This window comes from Coenobita brevimanus, chromosome 72, assembly GCF_032717465.1.
Source record: "Coenobita brevimanus isolate Jiangsu-jjx chromosome 72, ASM3271746v2, whole genome shotgun sequence".
NCBI classification, from domain to species: domain Eukaryota; kingdom Metazoa; phylum Arthropoda; class Malacostraca; order Decapoda; family Coenobitidae; genus Coenobita; species Coenobita brevimanus.
Window position 1 is genome coordinate 5,555,850 of NC_137025.1, and position 16,142 is coordinate 5,571,991.

Here is a 16,142-nt window from a genome sequence, read left to right on the forward strand (position 1 = left end):
CCCCGCAGACTATGGGAAAATCGAACAGGTGGCAGACCGACTCCTTGCCCGGGGAAGGACGAAGGACCCCAACCCGCGCGCAACTACCAACAGGATTTCCGCCTCTAATCCCTCGCATCCCAGGACCCGTTTTGCGCAGGGATGACGCAGTGGTTGGAGTTCTAAAAGCGCGCTGGGAGAATCTTTCATTATTTCATCACTGGCCTGTCCTCTACTATCCCTGGGGGCGTCTGAAGAAGATAAAAAAAAAAGAACAAGAAAAAGACTGGACTGCATCCAGCACTTTGTAGCCTTACACCTCACGCTCATTTCCTCATTACACATCGCTCGCGTCATCCACAAGCCTAACCCCGCTGCGGACAGAGCCACAGCCACCTGACGTTCTGTCTACCTGAGGCTTACCTGTCTATGCAAATACTGCCATTTTCTTCTGTAACTTGTTTTTCCTCTACTTGTGGCTTTTATCGTATTGTATTTCAACTGTCCATATTTGGCTAATGCTGCATCCTGTGAGGGTTGGATTGGACGATGGATGTAGGCGTTTCAGTCCCTGCTTAGTAACGATCCATTTTCCCCCGACACGATACTTTTCTCTACAAACTCCCGCATCTTGATGACTGGAATATCAAATAAAATGAAATACTGCCTACACGTGTGACTGGCCTCCTGTACTCACTGTTATCGTAGTAGCCTTGAATTCTAAGTGGTTGACCCTCATCATATCCATCATCATCATCATCTTAGTTTTCTGTAAATTTGTAAAAAAAAAATGTTCTGGCAGTACTGTAGGTGAATGTGGATAGCAACTGGTGGCTGACGCACTGTATACAGCCCCGGATGTCCACCTTCCCTCCTGTCTCTCCCCTCCCCCTCCCCCTCCCCTCCCCTCCCCTCCCCTCCCTCCTCAATGTCTCTCCTCCCTCTCCTTGTCTCCCTCTCCCCTTCCCTATCTCATACTGCCCATTTCTTTCTTGTCTGTCTCCCTTCCCCTCTACTATACCTTTCTCTTCCTAATATTCTCCATCTTCTCCCTCGTGTTTCCTTGTTTCCTCTCCTCTTTTCTCTTCCCGTAACTCCTTCTCTCTCTCTCTCCCCTCGATTCCTCTCCCTCCTTATCTTATTACTTGATATCCCTTCTTTTCTCTCCCCTGCCACCCTCTTTTATCCCTGTCTCCCTCCGATTGCTGCTACCTCTTCCCCTCCCTCTCGTGTCTTACCCCTCCCTACCTTCTCTTTCCCTCCTCCACTCCCCTCCCATCTCCCCCCTTTCCTTCCTCCACTCCCTCAAGCCCGTAAGCCACACAGTACGAAAGAAAATGACCAACGTCCAAAGTTCAAGAAAAAGGAAAAAAAAGTTCAAAGATCCTTACCTTGATCCCTTCCCATTAGCTTTTACATCTACTTAACGCTAAACCTTCTTCCCTTGCTTAATCCTTGTTTATTTGTTTGGTAAGCAGTAGGTAGCTCAGTGGGAAGGTCGTGTGTGTGTGTGTGTGTGTGTGTGTGTGTGTTTTAAGTGTTGTGGTTTTTGGTTGATTTTGTGGGGATTTGAGTTTTTCTTGGCTGATTTTGTGATGACTGTCGATTGTTTTGCCACTGGTGTTTTTACTGATTGATTGGGTTGCTTTAAGATGTTTGCTTTAGTTAGGTTTGCTTATTGTTATTCTTGTTTTTGTTTATGGTTTATTTTCGTTGATTGTATTGTTTGCCTTTCATTTGTTGACATTACGATGATATTGTTGATTCTCTTGTTTATTGTTGTTATTTTCTTTTATTATTTATTTTTTTCTATGTGGTTGTTTGTGGGTTATTGTTTGGCTGTTTTTATTCATACTGCCTTTTATTTACTTTTTGTTTGTTAGTGTTGAGCTTTATTTTTTTATTACCTCACCTCATCTTTACGTGGGTTTATATATCTTTGTAATATTGTTGTCTATTTTGCGATACCTGGAAAATGCAGGACCAGGTTAGTTAGTTACCTGTATTGTTATTTTTCTTGGCTATTGATTTTTTTACCTGTTTAGATAAGTTAATTAGTTACTTGTATTTTTTCTTGGTTATTGATTTGTTTTACGTGTTTAGTTCTGTGATTTTTTTTTTCTGCTTACATTTTATTTATTCCCTTGTTTTCTTATCCTTGCTTATTCTTATCCTTGTATTTTCTGAGTATTTATATTTGATTTTTTTGTTCACGTCAACTGGTTCTTCATATTTGCTCTCCTGTTGACCTTCGTTCATCCATAATGTTCATGCCTGTTATCTTCTCACCTGTTCTACCTGTTCTCCTCTGATCATTTGTTCTCATATATTCTTACCTCTTGTCTTTGCCATTTCTCCTCTCACTTTTTTCGCTTCTCAGTTTTTTTCACCTTGCTTTCTCACCTTTTCTTTCCTTTTTTATGTGTTTTCTTTTCACCAGGTCCCTTCTTACCTGTTGTTCTTCTTTTGTTCTCTGTTTTCATTTTTTCAGATGTTCTCCTCTCACCCATCCTTCTCTTCTTCTCCTTTTCACACCTGTTTTCCTCTTCACACCTGTTCTCTTCACACCTTTTCTTCTCTTTTCACGTGCTCTTTTTTTCTTACTTCCTCCTCTTCTCTTTTCACCTCTTCTTAACTTTTCATTTTTTACTCATTTCTCTTTTTTCTCTCCTTTTCTCACCTCTTCTCATTTTTCTTATTTCTCTTCTCACCTGTGTATCTCTTCATTTCTGTCCTTTTCTCTCTTCTCCTCCTCACCTCACCTCTTCTCATTTCGTGTTCGTTCTCCCCTTACCTATATTTACCTCTGCTTCACCTGTTCGTCTCATCTTCACCTCTTCTCTTCTCACCTGTTCTTCTCTTCTTCGCGTGTTCATCTCTTATTCACCTGTTCACCTCTTCTTCACCTCCCCTCTTCTTACCTGTTCAGCTCTCTTCTTGTTCATCTCTTGTTCACTTCACCTATTCAACTCTCTTCTTCACCTGTTCTTCTCTCCCGTTGCTCATGTTCAGTTGTTCTCGTAGGCCTGTTATTAGGGGTGTGTGCTTCTCCCCGTCCAGGGTGCCAGCTGTTATCCTCTCTCTCTCTCTCTCACACACACACACACACACACACACACACACACACACACACACACACACACACGAGAGAGAGAGAGAGAGAGAGAGTTCTGAGAAGCATATTTTTTGTCATGCGGTGGTGGGGATGAGAGTGGGTTTTGCCTACTACCTATTCATTCTCTCTCTCTCTCTCTCTCTCTCTCTCTCTCTCTCTCTATTTCTTTTTTTTTTAGTTATTTCATCTCGTTTTTCCTCCTCATTCTTGCTTTTATCTTTTCCCTCTCTTTTCTTTATTTTTTTCACAACTCTCCTGCAAACACATTTTCTCTCTCTACTTTCTTCCTTTCTTCCTCTCCTTTTCTCCACCTCTCTTATTCTTTCCTCCTTTTCTTTCTCCCCTGTTTCCGGTCCTTTCATCCTCTCCTTTTTACTTTAGTCTTCCAATTCCTTCCTTTCTCTTTCTCCTGTCCCATCCGTTTTCTCCCCTCACCCCCACTTCCTTCCTCCTGCATTCCCCTCTTCCCTTTCCTATCATTCCCCCTGCATTCCCCTCCTCAATTCTTCCCCCTCCTTTCCCCCGTTCACCCTCCCTTTCCTGTCTACTCCCTTTTAATTTTCTTTCTTTTCGCCTCCTCTTCTTGCCTTACCGTTTCCTCATGTCTTCCTTGTCCCCTGTCTTCCCTTTCTTCCTCTCCTTCCTTTCCGTTTCCTCTTCTTCCTTTATCACGTCCTTCCTTCCCCTCATTTTCCAGTTCCTCTTTTCGCCTCCTTCCCTCCCACTATCCTCTCCATTTTTTTATCGCCTTCTTCCTCCTGCTTCCATCCTACCATTCCTTCTCTCCCCGCTCCTCTCCCCTCCTCTCATTACCTCTTTATCGTGCCTACTCCCTCCCTCTTACGCTTGCCTTCTGATCTTCCTTCCCACTCCCCACTCCTTCTCTCTTTCCTCCCTCCTTTCCTTCCTCTCTCCCTCCCTCTCTCATTCTTTCTCCCATTTCTTCCTCCTTCCCTCTCATTCTTCCTCCCTTTTATCCCTTCTTCCCTCCGTCCCTTCCTTCTCTCCTTCTTCCCCCCGTCCCTCCCTTCTCTCCTCTTTCCCTCCCTCCCTCCGTTCTCTCCTCATTCCCTCCCTCCCTCCCTTCTCTCCTCCTTCCCTCCCTTCTCTTCTCCCTTCCCTCCCCCTCATTTATCCCTGTCTCTTTCTTCATGCCCTTGAGATTATCTTCCATTTTACATTTTTATCCATTTTCTTCATCGTACCTTCACTACTCCATTTGTCTTTTTGTTAATTTCTTGTTTTCTCTTCTCTTTTTTAGGCCTCCCTTCCTTCCAGTTTTCCATTTTCTTCGTTTATTTTTCTACCTCCCAGTTTCCTTCCTCCTTTCCTTCTCTTTCCATTTTTAACTCTGGTTCCCCCTTAACTGTTTTTTTTTTTTTTTCACTTTCCTGTCTTCCCTCCCGTTGTCACACCATTCGTCCCCCCCCCCTCTCTCTCTCTCTTTTCCATCCTTTCCACCCTCTCTCTTTCTCCCCTCCCTTCCACCTTCTCACTCCCTCCCCTTTCCTCCCTCCCTTCCTCCCTCCCTCCCAGTCCTTGGCCGATCTTCACCCTGGAAGCCCAACACGCGAGGCTACTGCAAATGACCACCTCTCGCATCAGAGGCGAAATAAAAAAGTTATCGGTGAAAAAAGAAAATGGAGGTTGATGGGAGGAAGATTAATGTTCCCGTTTTTTGTTTGACGTTGCTTCTTCTTGGGCCTGGGTGTTTTATTTCTCTCTCTCTCTCTCTCTCTCTCTCTCTCTCTCTCTCTCTCTCTCTCTCAAATTTGAAAGATTAGTTTCATTTATCTGATTATCGATAAAATTTTTCTCTTAAGTTAACTCTCTCTCTCTGTGTCTGTCTGTCTGTGTGTGTGTGTGTGTGTGTGTGTGTGTCTCTCTCGTTTTATCAGCTTAAAGAAAACGGAAGGCGTTGTTTACATGTTAGCGAGCCTGTCAGCTGATTGTCTTCTGTCCACCTGTTCTCTCTCTCTCTCTCTCTCTCTCTCTCTCTCTCTCTCTCTCTCTCTCTCTTTAGTTTAACGTTCGTATCCACCTTTATATCTCATCTATATCTCCTTATTCCTACCATTCTCAGTTTTTCTCTCCCTTTTACTCCTTCCCTCCTCACCTTTCATCATTGCATCTATCTAAACAGGCAATCTTATCTATCTATCATGTCCCTATCGTGGTGTATCTACTTAGGAGCTTCCCGGTTATCTATTTCTATCGTTGCATCTATCGGCCTGTCTATCTCTTCTCCTTTATGAGTTAGGGTGGGAGGTAGGAAGAGAAACCCTTAGTAGGAGGTAAGTGATACAGGAGAGAGAGAGGGAGAGAAGGAGGGAGGGGGGGATGGAGTTGCAAGGAAGGGTAATGGAGAGAGAGAGAGAGAGAGGGGTGAAACGTGGTAATCGACGAAATATGCTCTACTCGGTGTTACAAAAGCGACTTAACGAGATGAGGTATAGGATGAAATGGTTTTGCTCGTATCGTAAAAGGTAAAAGTATCGCAGACGTGAATATGTTATGGTATTGGATGTATGGCCACTTTCTTTGGGCACTTTCTTGATAGTTCTCCTGCTTTTTCTGTACCACCTATCCTTTTTCTACCTGACTGCAATCTAACCTGTCTTCTCACCTGCTTAGGCTACCTGTCCACCGACCTACCTGCTTACCTATCTACCTACCCACTTACTTCCCTACCCACCTTCTGACCTGCTCTTTACTACCTAACTTTCTTCTGCCTGACTGCAATCCAACCTGTCTTCTCACTTGCTTACCTGTCCATCAACCTGCCTGCTTACTTACCTGCCTACCTACCTACTTACCTACCCACCTTCTCACCTGCCCATTTACCTACCTACCTGCCTACCTTCCCACCTGCCGAGCCGCTCACCTATACCCACCTACTTACAAACCTTACTTCCACACCTATCCACCTACTGTACCTACCGCTACTGATGTTACCTGTTTAGCTTCTTTTCTTCCTCCCTCCTTTCTTCCATTGTCCCCTCCTTCCTCCCTCCCTCCCTCCCTCCTTTCTTCCAGCCTTCCTTCCATCATTACTTCCTGTCTTCCATCGTTCCTTCTTTCCTTCCTTTTCTAATTTCTTTATTAAATCATTCCTTTCTCCCTCCCTCCTTCTTTCACTATTCCTTCCTTCCTTCCTTCCTTTTCTCTCTTCCATAGTTTCTTCCTTTCTTCCATTTCTTTATTCCGTAGTTCCTTCCTACCAGCTTCCGTCCTTTCTTCCTTCCATGCTTCTTACCTCCCTTGCAGTGGAGAGTCGGGAGAGAAAGGGGAGTAGCGTGTACAAAATGAAGGTTGAATGTGGAGTTGCGAGAGTAGTGAAGCGTGCGTGGTGGTGTGGGTAGACTATCTCATTTACATAAAACCATTTACGCTGACCCCTACCTCCTGACCGTAAGCCAGAAATTTAATTAATGTGTGAATGATGACTACCTGGAGTTGTGGCCAATTTTTGCTGTCCACGTTGATGATGATGGTTTTCTTTGTGATTTCCTTTTTTTTCCTGTTTCTTGATCCTGGTCGGCCGAATTATTGGGGGAATTTGGGTGTAAGGTGATGGTGGTGATGGCTCTTCGGCTCTTGCGTTTTTCCATTTTCTTTTTTGTTCGTCTCATTAATCTTTATATACTAGGAAGAGGGTGATGGTGGTGGTAGTAGTGGTGGTGGTGATGATGATAATGGTGGTGGTGGTGGTGATTGATGATGGTGATGGTGGTGATGGTAATGATGATGATGATGACAGATTCGTTTTTTTGTTTTTTTGTTTTTCTTTTAATGTTTCTAGACCCATTCTACCCCATTTACAAAAGTGATAATAGGATCGTGATCATATTAGTTTTTCTCTGATTAAATGTCTTCCTATTTTCCTATTTCCCGATCCCACCACTCCATTTATTTTGTAATGGGAAGGACAGTGATGGTGATAATGGCGATGATCTTACTTTTGTTTTCTCTTCCATTTCTGAATCCCATCACCCCTTTGTCTGTATAGTCTTGGGATGAAGGTGATGATGAGGATGATGATGATGACGGTTTTGATGGTGATGATGGTTTTGATGATGATGATGATGGTGATAGTTTTGATGATATTGGTGATGATGATGATGATGTATAGGGAGGAGGGAGGTATTGTGGGAGGGAAACCCGGAGAAGGAAGAGAAGGAGGGAAGGGGAGGAGGGTTGGAGGCCGTGGGAAGAAGTACAAAGAAGCCCTTAAGGGGATACATTGCAAGGGGGAGGGGGGAGAGAAGATATGGGGTGGGGGAAGAAAGGAGGGAGGGAAGATATGGGTGGGGGAGGGAAGGAGGGAGGAAAGATATGGGAGGGGGGAGGGAAGGAGGGAGGAAAGATATGGGAGGGGGGAGGGAGGGAAGGAAGATATGGAAGGGGGAGGGAGGCAGCTTATGGGGAGGGAAGGAGGGGGGGGTAGAGAGGGAAGATATGGGCTGGAAGGGGGGAGAACAAATACGGGGAGAAAGGGGAGATACGGAGTGGAGGGAAGGGAGAGAAGATGATGAGGTGAAGGAAAGTACGATAGAGGGATGGAGAGGAGGAAAGATAGGGAGAGGAGAGGTAATTGAAGGTAATGGAGAGTGGGAGGAGGAAGGGAGAAACTGATAAGGAGGGGGAAGAAATGAGGTAGGGAAAAGAAGAAGAGGAGGAGGAGGAGGAATGGAGAGGCGGAATGAAATGTAAACAAAAGAAATAGAGCACACACACACACACACACACACACACACACACACACACACACACACACACACACACACACACACACACACACACACACTCGATTTCTTGTAGTAACTGGGACTTGATTCTGCAGGACGAACGCGAAAGAGACAGGGGAAGACTCTACTGCCTTCTCCTCTCGTTGTCCATCGTGCCAAAACACTCTTAAGGAAGAAAATTGATCTTAAGTTACGACAGAAAATTGATCTTAAGCTACGACAGAAAATTGATCTTATGTTACGACAGAAAATTGATCTTAAGCTACGACAGAAAATTGATCTTATGTTACGACAGAAAATTGATCTTAAGTTACGACAGAAAATTGATCTTAAGCTACGACAGAAAATTGATCTTATGTTACGACAGAAAATTGATCTTAAGTTACAGAAAATTGATCTTAAGTTACGACAGAAAGTTGACCTTAAGTTACGACAGAAAATTGATCTTAAGTTCGTTTATGAATTCGGGCTTAGGATCGTAAGAATGTTTGTGAATAAGGGTGTAGGTCATTATAGGGCAAACTGTAACTGAGATATTTACTGTAAGGATCTTATGGGGGGTAAATTAGGAAGACGGGAGAGGGGGATGGAAGGAGGGAGAGGGGGGTGAGGGATGGGAGAGGGGAGAGAAGAGTTGGAGAGGAGGAGGAAGAGGGAGGGGAGTGCTAGGGAAGAGAGAAGAATGTGAGGGAGAGAAGGCGATAGGGAAGCAGGGTGTGAGGTAAGAAGGCTAAGTAATATAGGTCTCTATCTATCTATCTATTGCCAGACGCCTCAATCCCGTTTGGGGTGGCCACAAACAAATCGCCTCCAAGTCGCCCTGTCCCCCGCCATTTCACTGCCCTGCTCCCAATTCACACCCCCCTCTCTCATATACCTTAGGTGAGAGAGGTAAATAAGGGGAGGTAGATAACGGGAGGAGAGGAAAGGAGAGAGAGGGGGAGGGAGTAAGAAGGGGAGAAAGGAAGAAGAGACGATGGGGGGAGGAGAGAGAGGGGAGGGCAGAAAGGGAAGGGAGAAGGAGAGAGAGGGAGGGGGGAAGAGGAAGCCAAGAAAGATCGGAAGATAGTAAAGTGCGCCTCCCACGTAGCTCAGCGAGAGAGAGAGAGGGGGAGAGAGAGAGAGACGCATCTTCATCCTCTTAGCTTCTGTCTCTTCAGCAGGGTTGGTCGTGCGATGTAGCGTATAACATCACTGGAGAAAGGAATTGTAATGTTACTGTATACACACATCCCCACATCTTCACACGTTCCCCTCTTTCAACCACTTTCATCTACCTCTTTTTAACCTCTTTCTCTCTTTCTTCTGCAGGGGTGGACATGGGGCGTAGCATATGAAATCACGGGAGAATGCGCCCTACGGTACCTGGAGCGACGGGAGGTGAGTCTTGGAGGGTACAACACCACCGTCACCAACTTCTACCCAAGAGATGCATCGCGCCCGCCGTTCCCCGTGCTCCTCTACCTCGCTACACCCGCGTCCGCAGAGTGGGCGGGACAGGCACCACTACACGAGATAGCCACTCAGGTTGTGCAATCGTCAGGCCCGTCAGGTGGGTGTGAAGAGTTGGATGTTGAATGACTGAAACGATTTGGAGTTGGTAAAAAAAAAAAAAAAAAATAGAGATGATTTTAGTAATTGGTTCCGAGGGTAGGAATGGGGTTGGAACATATTTGGTAGTGTTGTAATCGATTAAATGTAATTTGTTTGGGATTTGTTTGGTTGGGAGTGGTAGGGGTTGGTTGGTAGGGATTTGGGAAGAACTGATTGAGAATGATTTGGTAGTTATGATTGATTTGTAGGGATTGGGAATTATTTTGGTAATGCTTTTATTGTGTGATAGGATTGGGAATGACACTGGTAGGTACTGGGGATTATTAGGTAGAGTTTTAATTGACTAGCAGTAGTAAAAACATTGGGTAGAGTGTGGGGAGAGTTTTGGAATGATTTGATAAGGATTTGGTTGACTGGGATTGGTGGGAGTTGGTAAGAAATGATTAGGAATGGGTAGGGATTGATCAGCCTTGTATTTTTTGTTGATATGAACTTAACGGGTCATTATTGTGACTGGTATAATGTTGGAAACTGATTGGGATTGAGGAGAATTAATAGGGTTTCGTGTGAATCTGTAGAAATTTGCGACTGGCATGGATTATCTGGGACTGTGTTGGATAAGAGAATAGTAAACAGGAATTATAAGGAGATTTACATACTGGATGAAGTGCTTGAAAGGGTACTGCAGGAAAGAAAGGTGCCCTTTTTTTTTTTTTTTTTTTTTTTTTTTTTTTTTTAGGAGTGATAAGAAATAGGGAAGTGAGCACGGAAGTACAGATGTCGCTCCATGATAGTAATCACTCCAATATCCGACGTAATAGAGCCATAGGTAGGTCCGGATATTGGTTCTGTCCGGATATTGGGCCCCAGCTTATGGACTTGTACTTATGGACCCTAACTCAGAGAAACACCTATACAACTCCCTCTGGACATGCATAGCACCTATTTAAGACCCAAATCACCCCAATAAGGCACATAAATGACTAATATAAATGCAAAAGAAACATAAAATGAGGGTTTAGAAGTAGGTTCATACAATAATAAACTTTCTGGTGACTGGCTCCTGGACTGGTATTTATGGACCCTAACCTAGCCTAACTCAGAAAAACACCTTCCTACTGCACATGCATAGCTCCTAACACCCTATTCACACCAATAAAGGACATTAAAGAGTGAAATGAGGTAAGTATAGAATGGAAAAAAGTAGAGTATGAAACATTCATATGTCCGGATAGTGGGGATGTTCGGATATTGGGCGTCCGGATATTAGAGTGATTACTATTTTGAAACCATCTATAACGTATGGAAGTGAAGCTTGGACCTTTTTGAATGGACACAGGTCAAGAGTGAGAGCAATGGAAATGAGTTACTTGAGGGGAATATGTGGATTTACATGCAGAGACAGACTGACAGTGAGGAAGTGAAGGAGCATTGTGGTGTGGATGTGGATGTGATAGAAAGCATTAGGAGAAATACATTGAGGTGGTTTGGCCATGTGGAGAGGATGGAGAGCGAGAGACTGACGAGGAGAGTGTGAGTGAGGTGGACTGGGGAGAGGAAAGGGAAGGCCGAGGATGAGGTGGAGGGAAGGAGTGGAGAGGTATATGAGAGAGGGGGTGTGAGCTGGGGGGAGGGCAGTGAAATGGCAGGGGACAGAGTGACATGGAGACAATTTGTTTGTGGTCACCCTTTACGGGATTGAGGCGTCTGGCAGTAGATAGGCAGGTTTACAGATACTACTGCTTTTGGAGGTCAGACTAGTAATTTAAAGGGATTTTCTTCATTTAGCAGAGAGGGGAGGCCCTGTATTAGAACTAGTTAGGGCAAAATTAAAACCAGGTTAACTTTGGCTATGTCAGGTTAGGAAAAATTTGTATTTGGGTCATCCCCTTCAGTTTGCAGGGTCTCTTCTTGGCAGAATAAAACTCACAGTTGCCAGAAATAAAAAGTTGCCTGGAGATTGAAGGGATTAAGTAGATATGTGGGATGTGTGGTTGAACTAAGTTTGGATGGGTGAGGTTAGGGTCAGTTTATCCTTCGTGACGTAATTCTGACAAGTGTGTGTGGGTGTGCAGGACACAATGTTGAGTATGTGCTGCGACTGGCTGAGTTCATGCGGCGGCATGTTCCGGAGGGCTATGACGAGCATCTGGCCACACTGGAGACCTTGGTGCGGATGCGGATAAAGGAGAATAATTTGTGCTTAAGTACACTGATGGGAGAGGCACCAGTGGACCATCTCAGCCACCAGAACCAGCCTGACCACCACAATCAGGAAGCCCAGCCGCAGGAGGAGAGGAGAGACACTTTTCAATACTCTGCGAAGCTGCCGCCCAAAAAGCTCCGTTGCCTCAATGTTTAGTATTAGTGTCTCCTAGACTTTATGTTAAAATGCATCGTCTGGCACCACAGTGTTGTCTGAGACGGTTGTAGACAAATTTTAGTTAGGTAATCAAATCTTACGACATATTTTGTGTGCAAGTATTGATGAATTGGATCTTGGAAACAAGGAGCGTATGCAAGTTCTGACAAGGCAGCCAGACCCTCAGGCTGTAACTCCGTGATACTGCCAGGTGGACTTGTGACCATGTGCTTAAACCTTAATATGAAGGGGACAGTAAGCTGCTAATGTATGAGTATCATTTATGGAGAGCCATTTGGTGTTTGATGTGACCAGCCTGCATCTGACATTACATAGTGGGAACACTAACTATGTGAAGTTAGGGACATTTTAACTTCATCACGTTTCAGAAATTACCATTAAAAATATTTTGTACTGTCTTCCCCATCATACTAAAGATTTGAGCATATGGCTGTTACATCCTGGATTTATTATAGATGTTGACTGTCAGTTCTTTTGCCCAGGCTCATGGGTTTTGGACTTTTGACACTCCAAGGTGCTTCATGGTAATGTTCACGCCATCCAGCACTCATGGAAGTCAGGAGCCCAGCCTGTGACCCACGGAACAGCACATTATTTCACACCCAATACCTGTATTACTTCTAATACATTAATATGACAATGCAGTCAGCAGTCACCTGAGCATGATTTTAATCCCACAATGATTATTCTCTTAATCCTGGTCCATTAACATGCCAGTATCCTTTCTGATATCAATTGTAAAAGAAAGGGATAAGAGAATGGTCATGTAGGATTACAATAGTACAATCACCTTGTCTAAATCTTAGCATGCTCAGAGGCATTGTCCAGTGAGGTGTCTGACTTGGAGTAATTTATTAGTAAGCATGGTATGCCAGTATGATAATGTCAAATGAGGATGCACAGTTCAGAGCAGCTGGAACCATTAACATACTCCCTAGCTATTACAGACTCCATCGCATAAAAAGCCACAAGAAGAAAAAGACAGTATGAAGAGTATTATCTAATGAAACACATGTTGAACAGATGGAAAAATATTTTAGAAATAAGCATGATGTTGATTAAAGAAGTGGCAAAGATGGTATAAAATATGATAACTTGATGGGTGTTGGCAAGTCTTGGCTGCTGGCTATGTTATCCTAAGACAGCATTTCATGTCACGTTTCTCAAACTACAACATTCCATAGTAATAAATAGCCATTGCCCCACCAAGCTGCCTCAAAGCTGCTAGTAGTGTTTAATTTACCAGCACTGGATGGCTCTAACTTGTCTGGAGCCACAAATGACATCGTTATAAAAGTATTGGTAGATTTACATTCAACATACGTCAGGCCAAGTGTTCATCATAATTACCATTTGTTTTCCGATAAAAATTCTGAAAGTTTGAAAGAATTGTAACTGGATAGATCAACAGCTAAGTACTGTGGTAATCTGGTGATGATTCCTACAGTGAAGAAGATTCAATAAAAAACTATATAAGAAAGTAATTTAATGTCATAGCGAATCAATATAATGGCTCTGGAAGTGAATAACACTTGTAATTACCAGAGAACAGTTGAACCTACTTAATTGTTCATTAAAACAGATATGCTAAGAAATATCAGTACTGTAAATTTATGAAAGTTATGCCTCTTGAAATCATGATGATAACAGTGATGATATACAGTAATCAGAATATTTTCATCCATGCACACAGATTTATTAGAACTGTAGCTGGTAAGGCAATATTTATTCAGTGTAATGTAGTGTGTTTTTAATTTTCCCATTATTTATGCTCTTAACCATCTGCTTCCTACTAGATTGAGACTTCCTTGATAGTGTTTGTGCATGACAATTATGTATCACCATATTTTTCCAGAGTGTCTTCTCAGTTCAGGGTGATTTTCCTCTTCAGTCTGATGATGTTTTATGTACTTTATGTTATTCCTGCTGCCCTCAATCAATTTTATTCATCTTAGGAAGAGAAATAAGGTTACAAAGGGGTTAATGGAGACTTTCTAATTGCATCACTGCAGGTGGTACTGTATCTCCAGTGTTAACAAAATTATCTGGTGGTATCAGGATGAAACTAAAACTAAAAATATATGATTGAGGGGGTTGTGTGAATGCATATGATGGTATAGTTTATGTGACTGTGGCTGTATTCTTTCTCATCTGTCAGTAATATGATTCTTTTTTGGATACAGTGCACAAACACGAAGTTTTCCAGAATCTTTGTTCAGAATGCTCATCCTGCACCATTTACTATAATATTTTAATACTGAGTTGGACATCCTGACTTACTGTTGCTTATGTAGTGTATTTACATATTTAGTCATAGTTGCTTCTAATTTTTTTTTTTTTCATCAGGTGGATGGTTAGGATGATGAAGATGACTTTTTATCGTCATTTTTTTCCCCTACATCACTAATTGACTACTGTATCAAGAAATATTCTACAATAATAAGTTTGTATATTAGACATGGAATACAGTGTTTTGAATTTAAATTAAATACACCAGAAATTGTTCTCTTTTGAAACTTTTATGATTTTATGCATTGGGATTATTGATGTGAATGAATTGGTATATGCTAGATCATTCTGAGTAGAATTTTGTAATTGCCAGATGATTATGAATATGATTTTATAATAGAAAGTGATAAAATTTTCAGACTTCATGCTGTGGGTTCAGTTCCTGCATAAACTTGTGGCCTCTGGCATGTGAATGAATTACTCTTATTACTTGTAACTGTACTCTTTATTCAGTCCAGTCAGGAGGTTTTATGTAAGTATATTTGGAGGATCTCAGTAAATTTACAGAACAGGTTTGTTAGAAACTGTGTACAACTAGTGTGGAAATGAAAATTCAAAGAACACAGCAATTGCCATCCAGCCTTTCTTTATTGTTTCATAATATATGTTTATTGGTTCCACATCTCATAATAGTTTTTGTAAGCAACAGCCAGCAGCTAGATATCCGGTCTCAGCTGTTGTTTAATATAGACTTAATTTTGGAAGTACTTGGACTTTTATACTAATTTATTGATTTTTGTTTTACTGTTATCTCTGTTGTACTGGGTAGACTCCTGTATAGAGTGTTAATCTGGCTGTTATTTTGGATGAATATATTTTTACTTCAGTATATTTATTTTATAGAAAATTTATCAGTATCTTCCACCCAGGTGAGATCTGTCATATGCTGAATGGAAGAGATGATGACTTCCATTGTAAGCAGTAATACTTTGTGACGACAGTCGACTGAAGACAATTGTAGTGCTATAAGGCTGATATTTGCATACATATGGCACTCATGTAATTTTTTGTTCTTCCACTTAAGGTTTTATCATCCCCTGTTATATTTTTGCTCAGTTACCTAGCTTATCCCTGGATCACAGTTACATAACACAGCTTACTCAGACCAAGTTCTTGCGGTTGTGTAAGTAAAGTTAACTCATTTCTTGTATCTGAAATAATAATTTTGCTTGGAAAACTTATCCCAGAACAACAGAAAGTATGCTCATGTTGTGTGGGATTGAGTAATATTTAACAGAGTAGACACAAGAGAACTGAACCACCGCAGACCGCGAAGTTGATACCTTGCTTCTGGGTGAGCTATAAATTCCTGCCGTGTTTAACATGTTTAACCATGTATGTATTAAAGTCTTGATTTAGGAAAAATGAAACTTGCTGCTTCTTCATTTTCACTGAATCAAGTAAGTTCTGCCATATTGGTAACATTGCAACCTGTAGTCTCACCAGATTTTTGACCTGGTAATTATATCTTTAAAGTAGGCCAGTTAGATCTATGAAGATCATGTACATAACTTTTTGTTTAAAATAACTATCCGTCAATCAACAGGGCTGTTGTGAGGTGAAAATAGGTAGCTACAACAAGTAATGTGGTATTCATCCTTCAGCATACAGCATAAGGTATCCAAAAGTTATCCGATTTCCTGTTGTTTTGAAAGTAATGGAAAAGAGTTATTGGTCGGTATTGGTAAAACTTTTTTTGTGTGTGAAGCTGATAAATAGTTCACTTTTTGCCTTATTATTAGTATATACATAGTGATCGGTTTATTATACTGTAGAAGCAGCTTGAGTACGTTGAGGAGAGGTGGAGGGGAGCCTGAGGATAATGGGGAGTGACAGGATGGAGAGGCCTATGAATAATGGTGAATTAGGTAGAGGCAGGGCAGCCTGATGGCAGAAAATAGGACAACATGGAGGTAATATGACCTTGGCCATCCCCTCTGGGGTTAAGGCATCTGGCTGGAGATATGAGTACTGCATACAGTAAGCTGGGATAAGCTATGTATCTCATGTATTCTTCCTTAGCATGTACTGCATAAATTGCCTTATTCCAGCACCGCTTTAGCCTCTTGATGCA

The 16,142-nt window shown here is 42.3% G+C and overlaps 1 protein-coding gene across 1 annotated transcript in view; it reads left to right on the forward strand.

Annotated features, from left to right (window-relative positions):
- Nucleotides 1–11,765, forward strand: part of LOC145407150 (putative glutathione-specific gamma-glutamylcyclotransferase 2) — a 44,535-nt gene extending 32,770 nt beyond the window's left edge. Inside the window, exons 3-4 of the mRNA XM_080278168.1 lie at nt 9,154–9,394; nt 11,472–11,765. Of these exons, the coding sequence (XP_080134294.1) occupies nt 9,154–9,394; nt 11,472–11,758 (528 nt within the window). The 3' untranslated portion in view covers nt 11,759–11,765. The remainder of the gene's footprint in view (nt 1–9,153; nt 9,395–11,471) is intronic.
- The last annotated feature ends 4,377 nt before the right edge of the window (nt 11,766–16,142 follow it).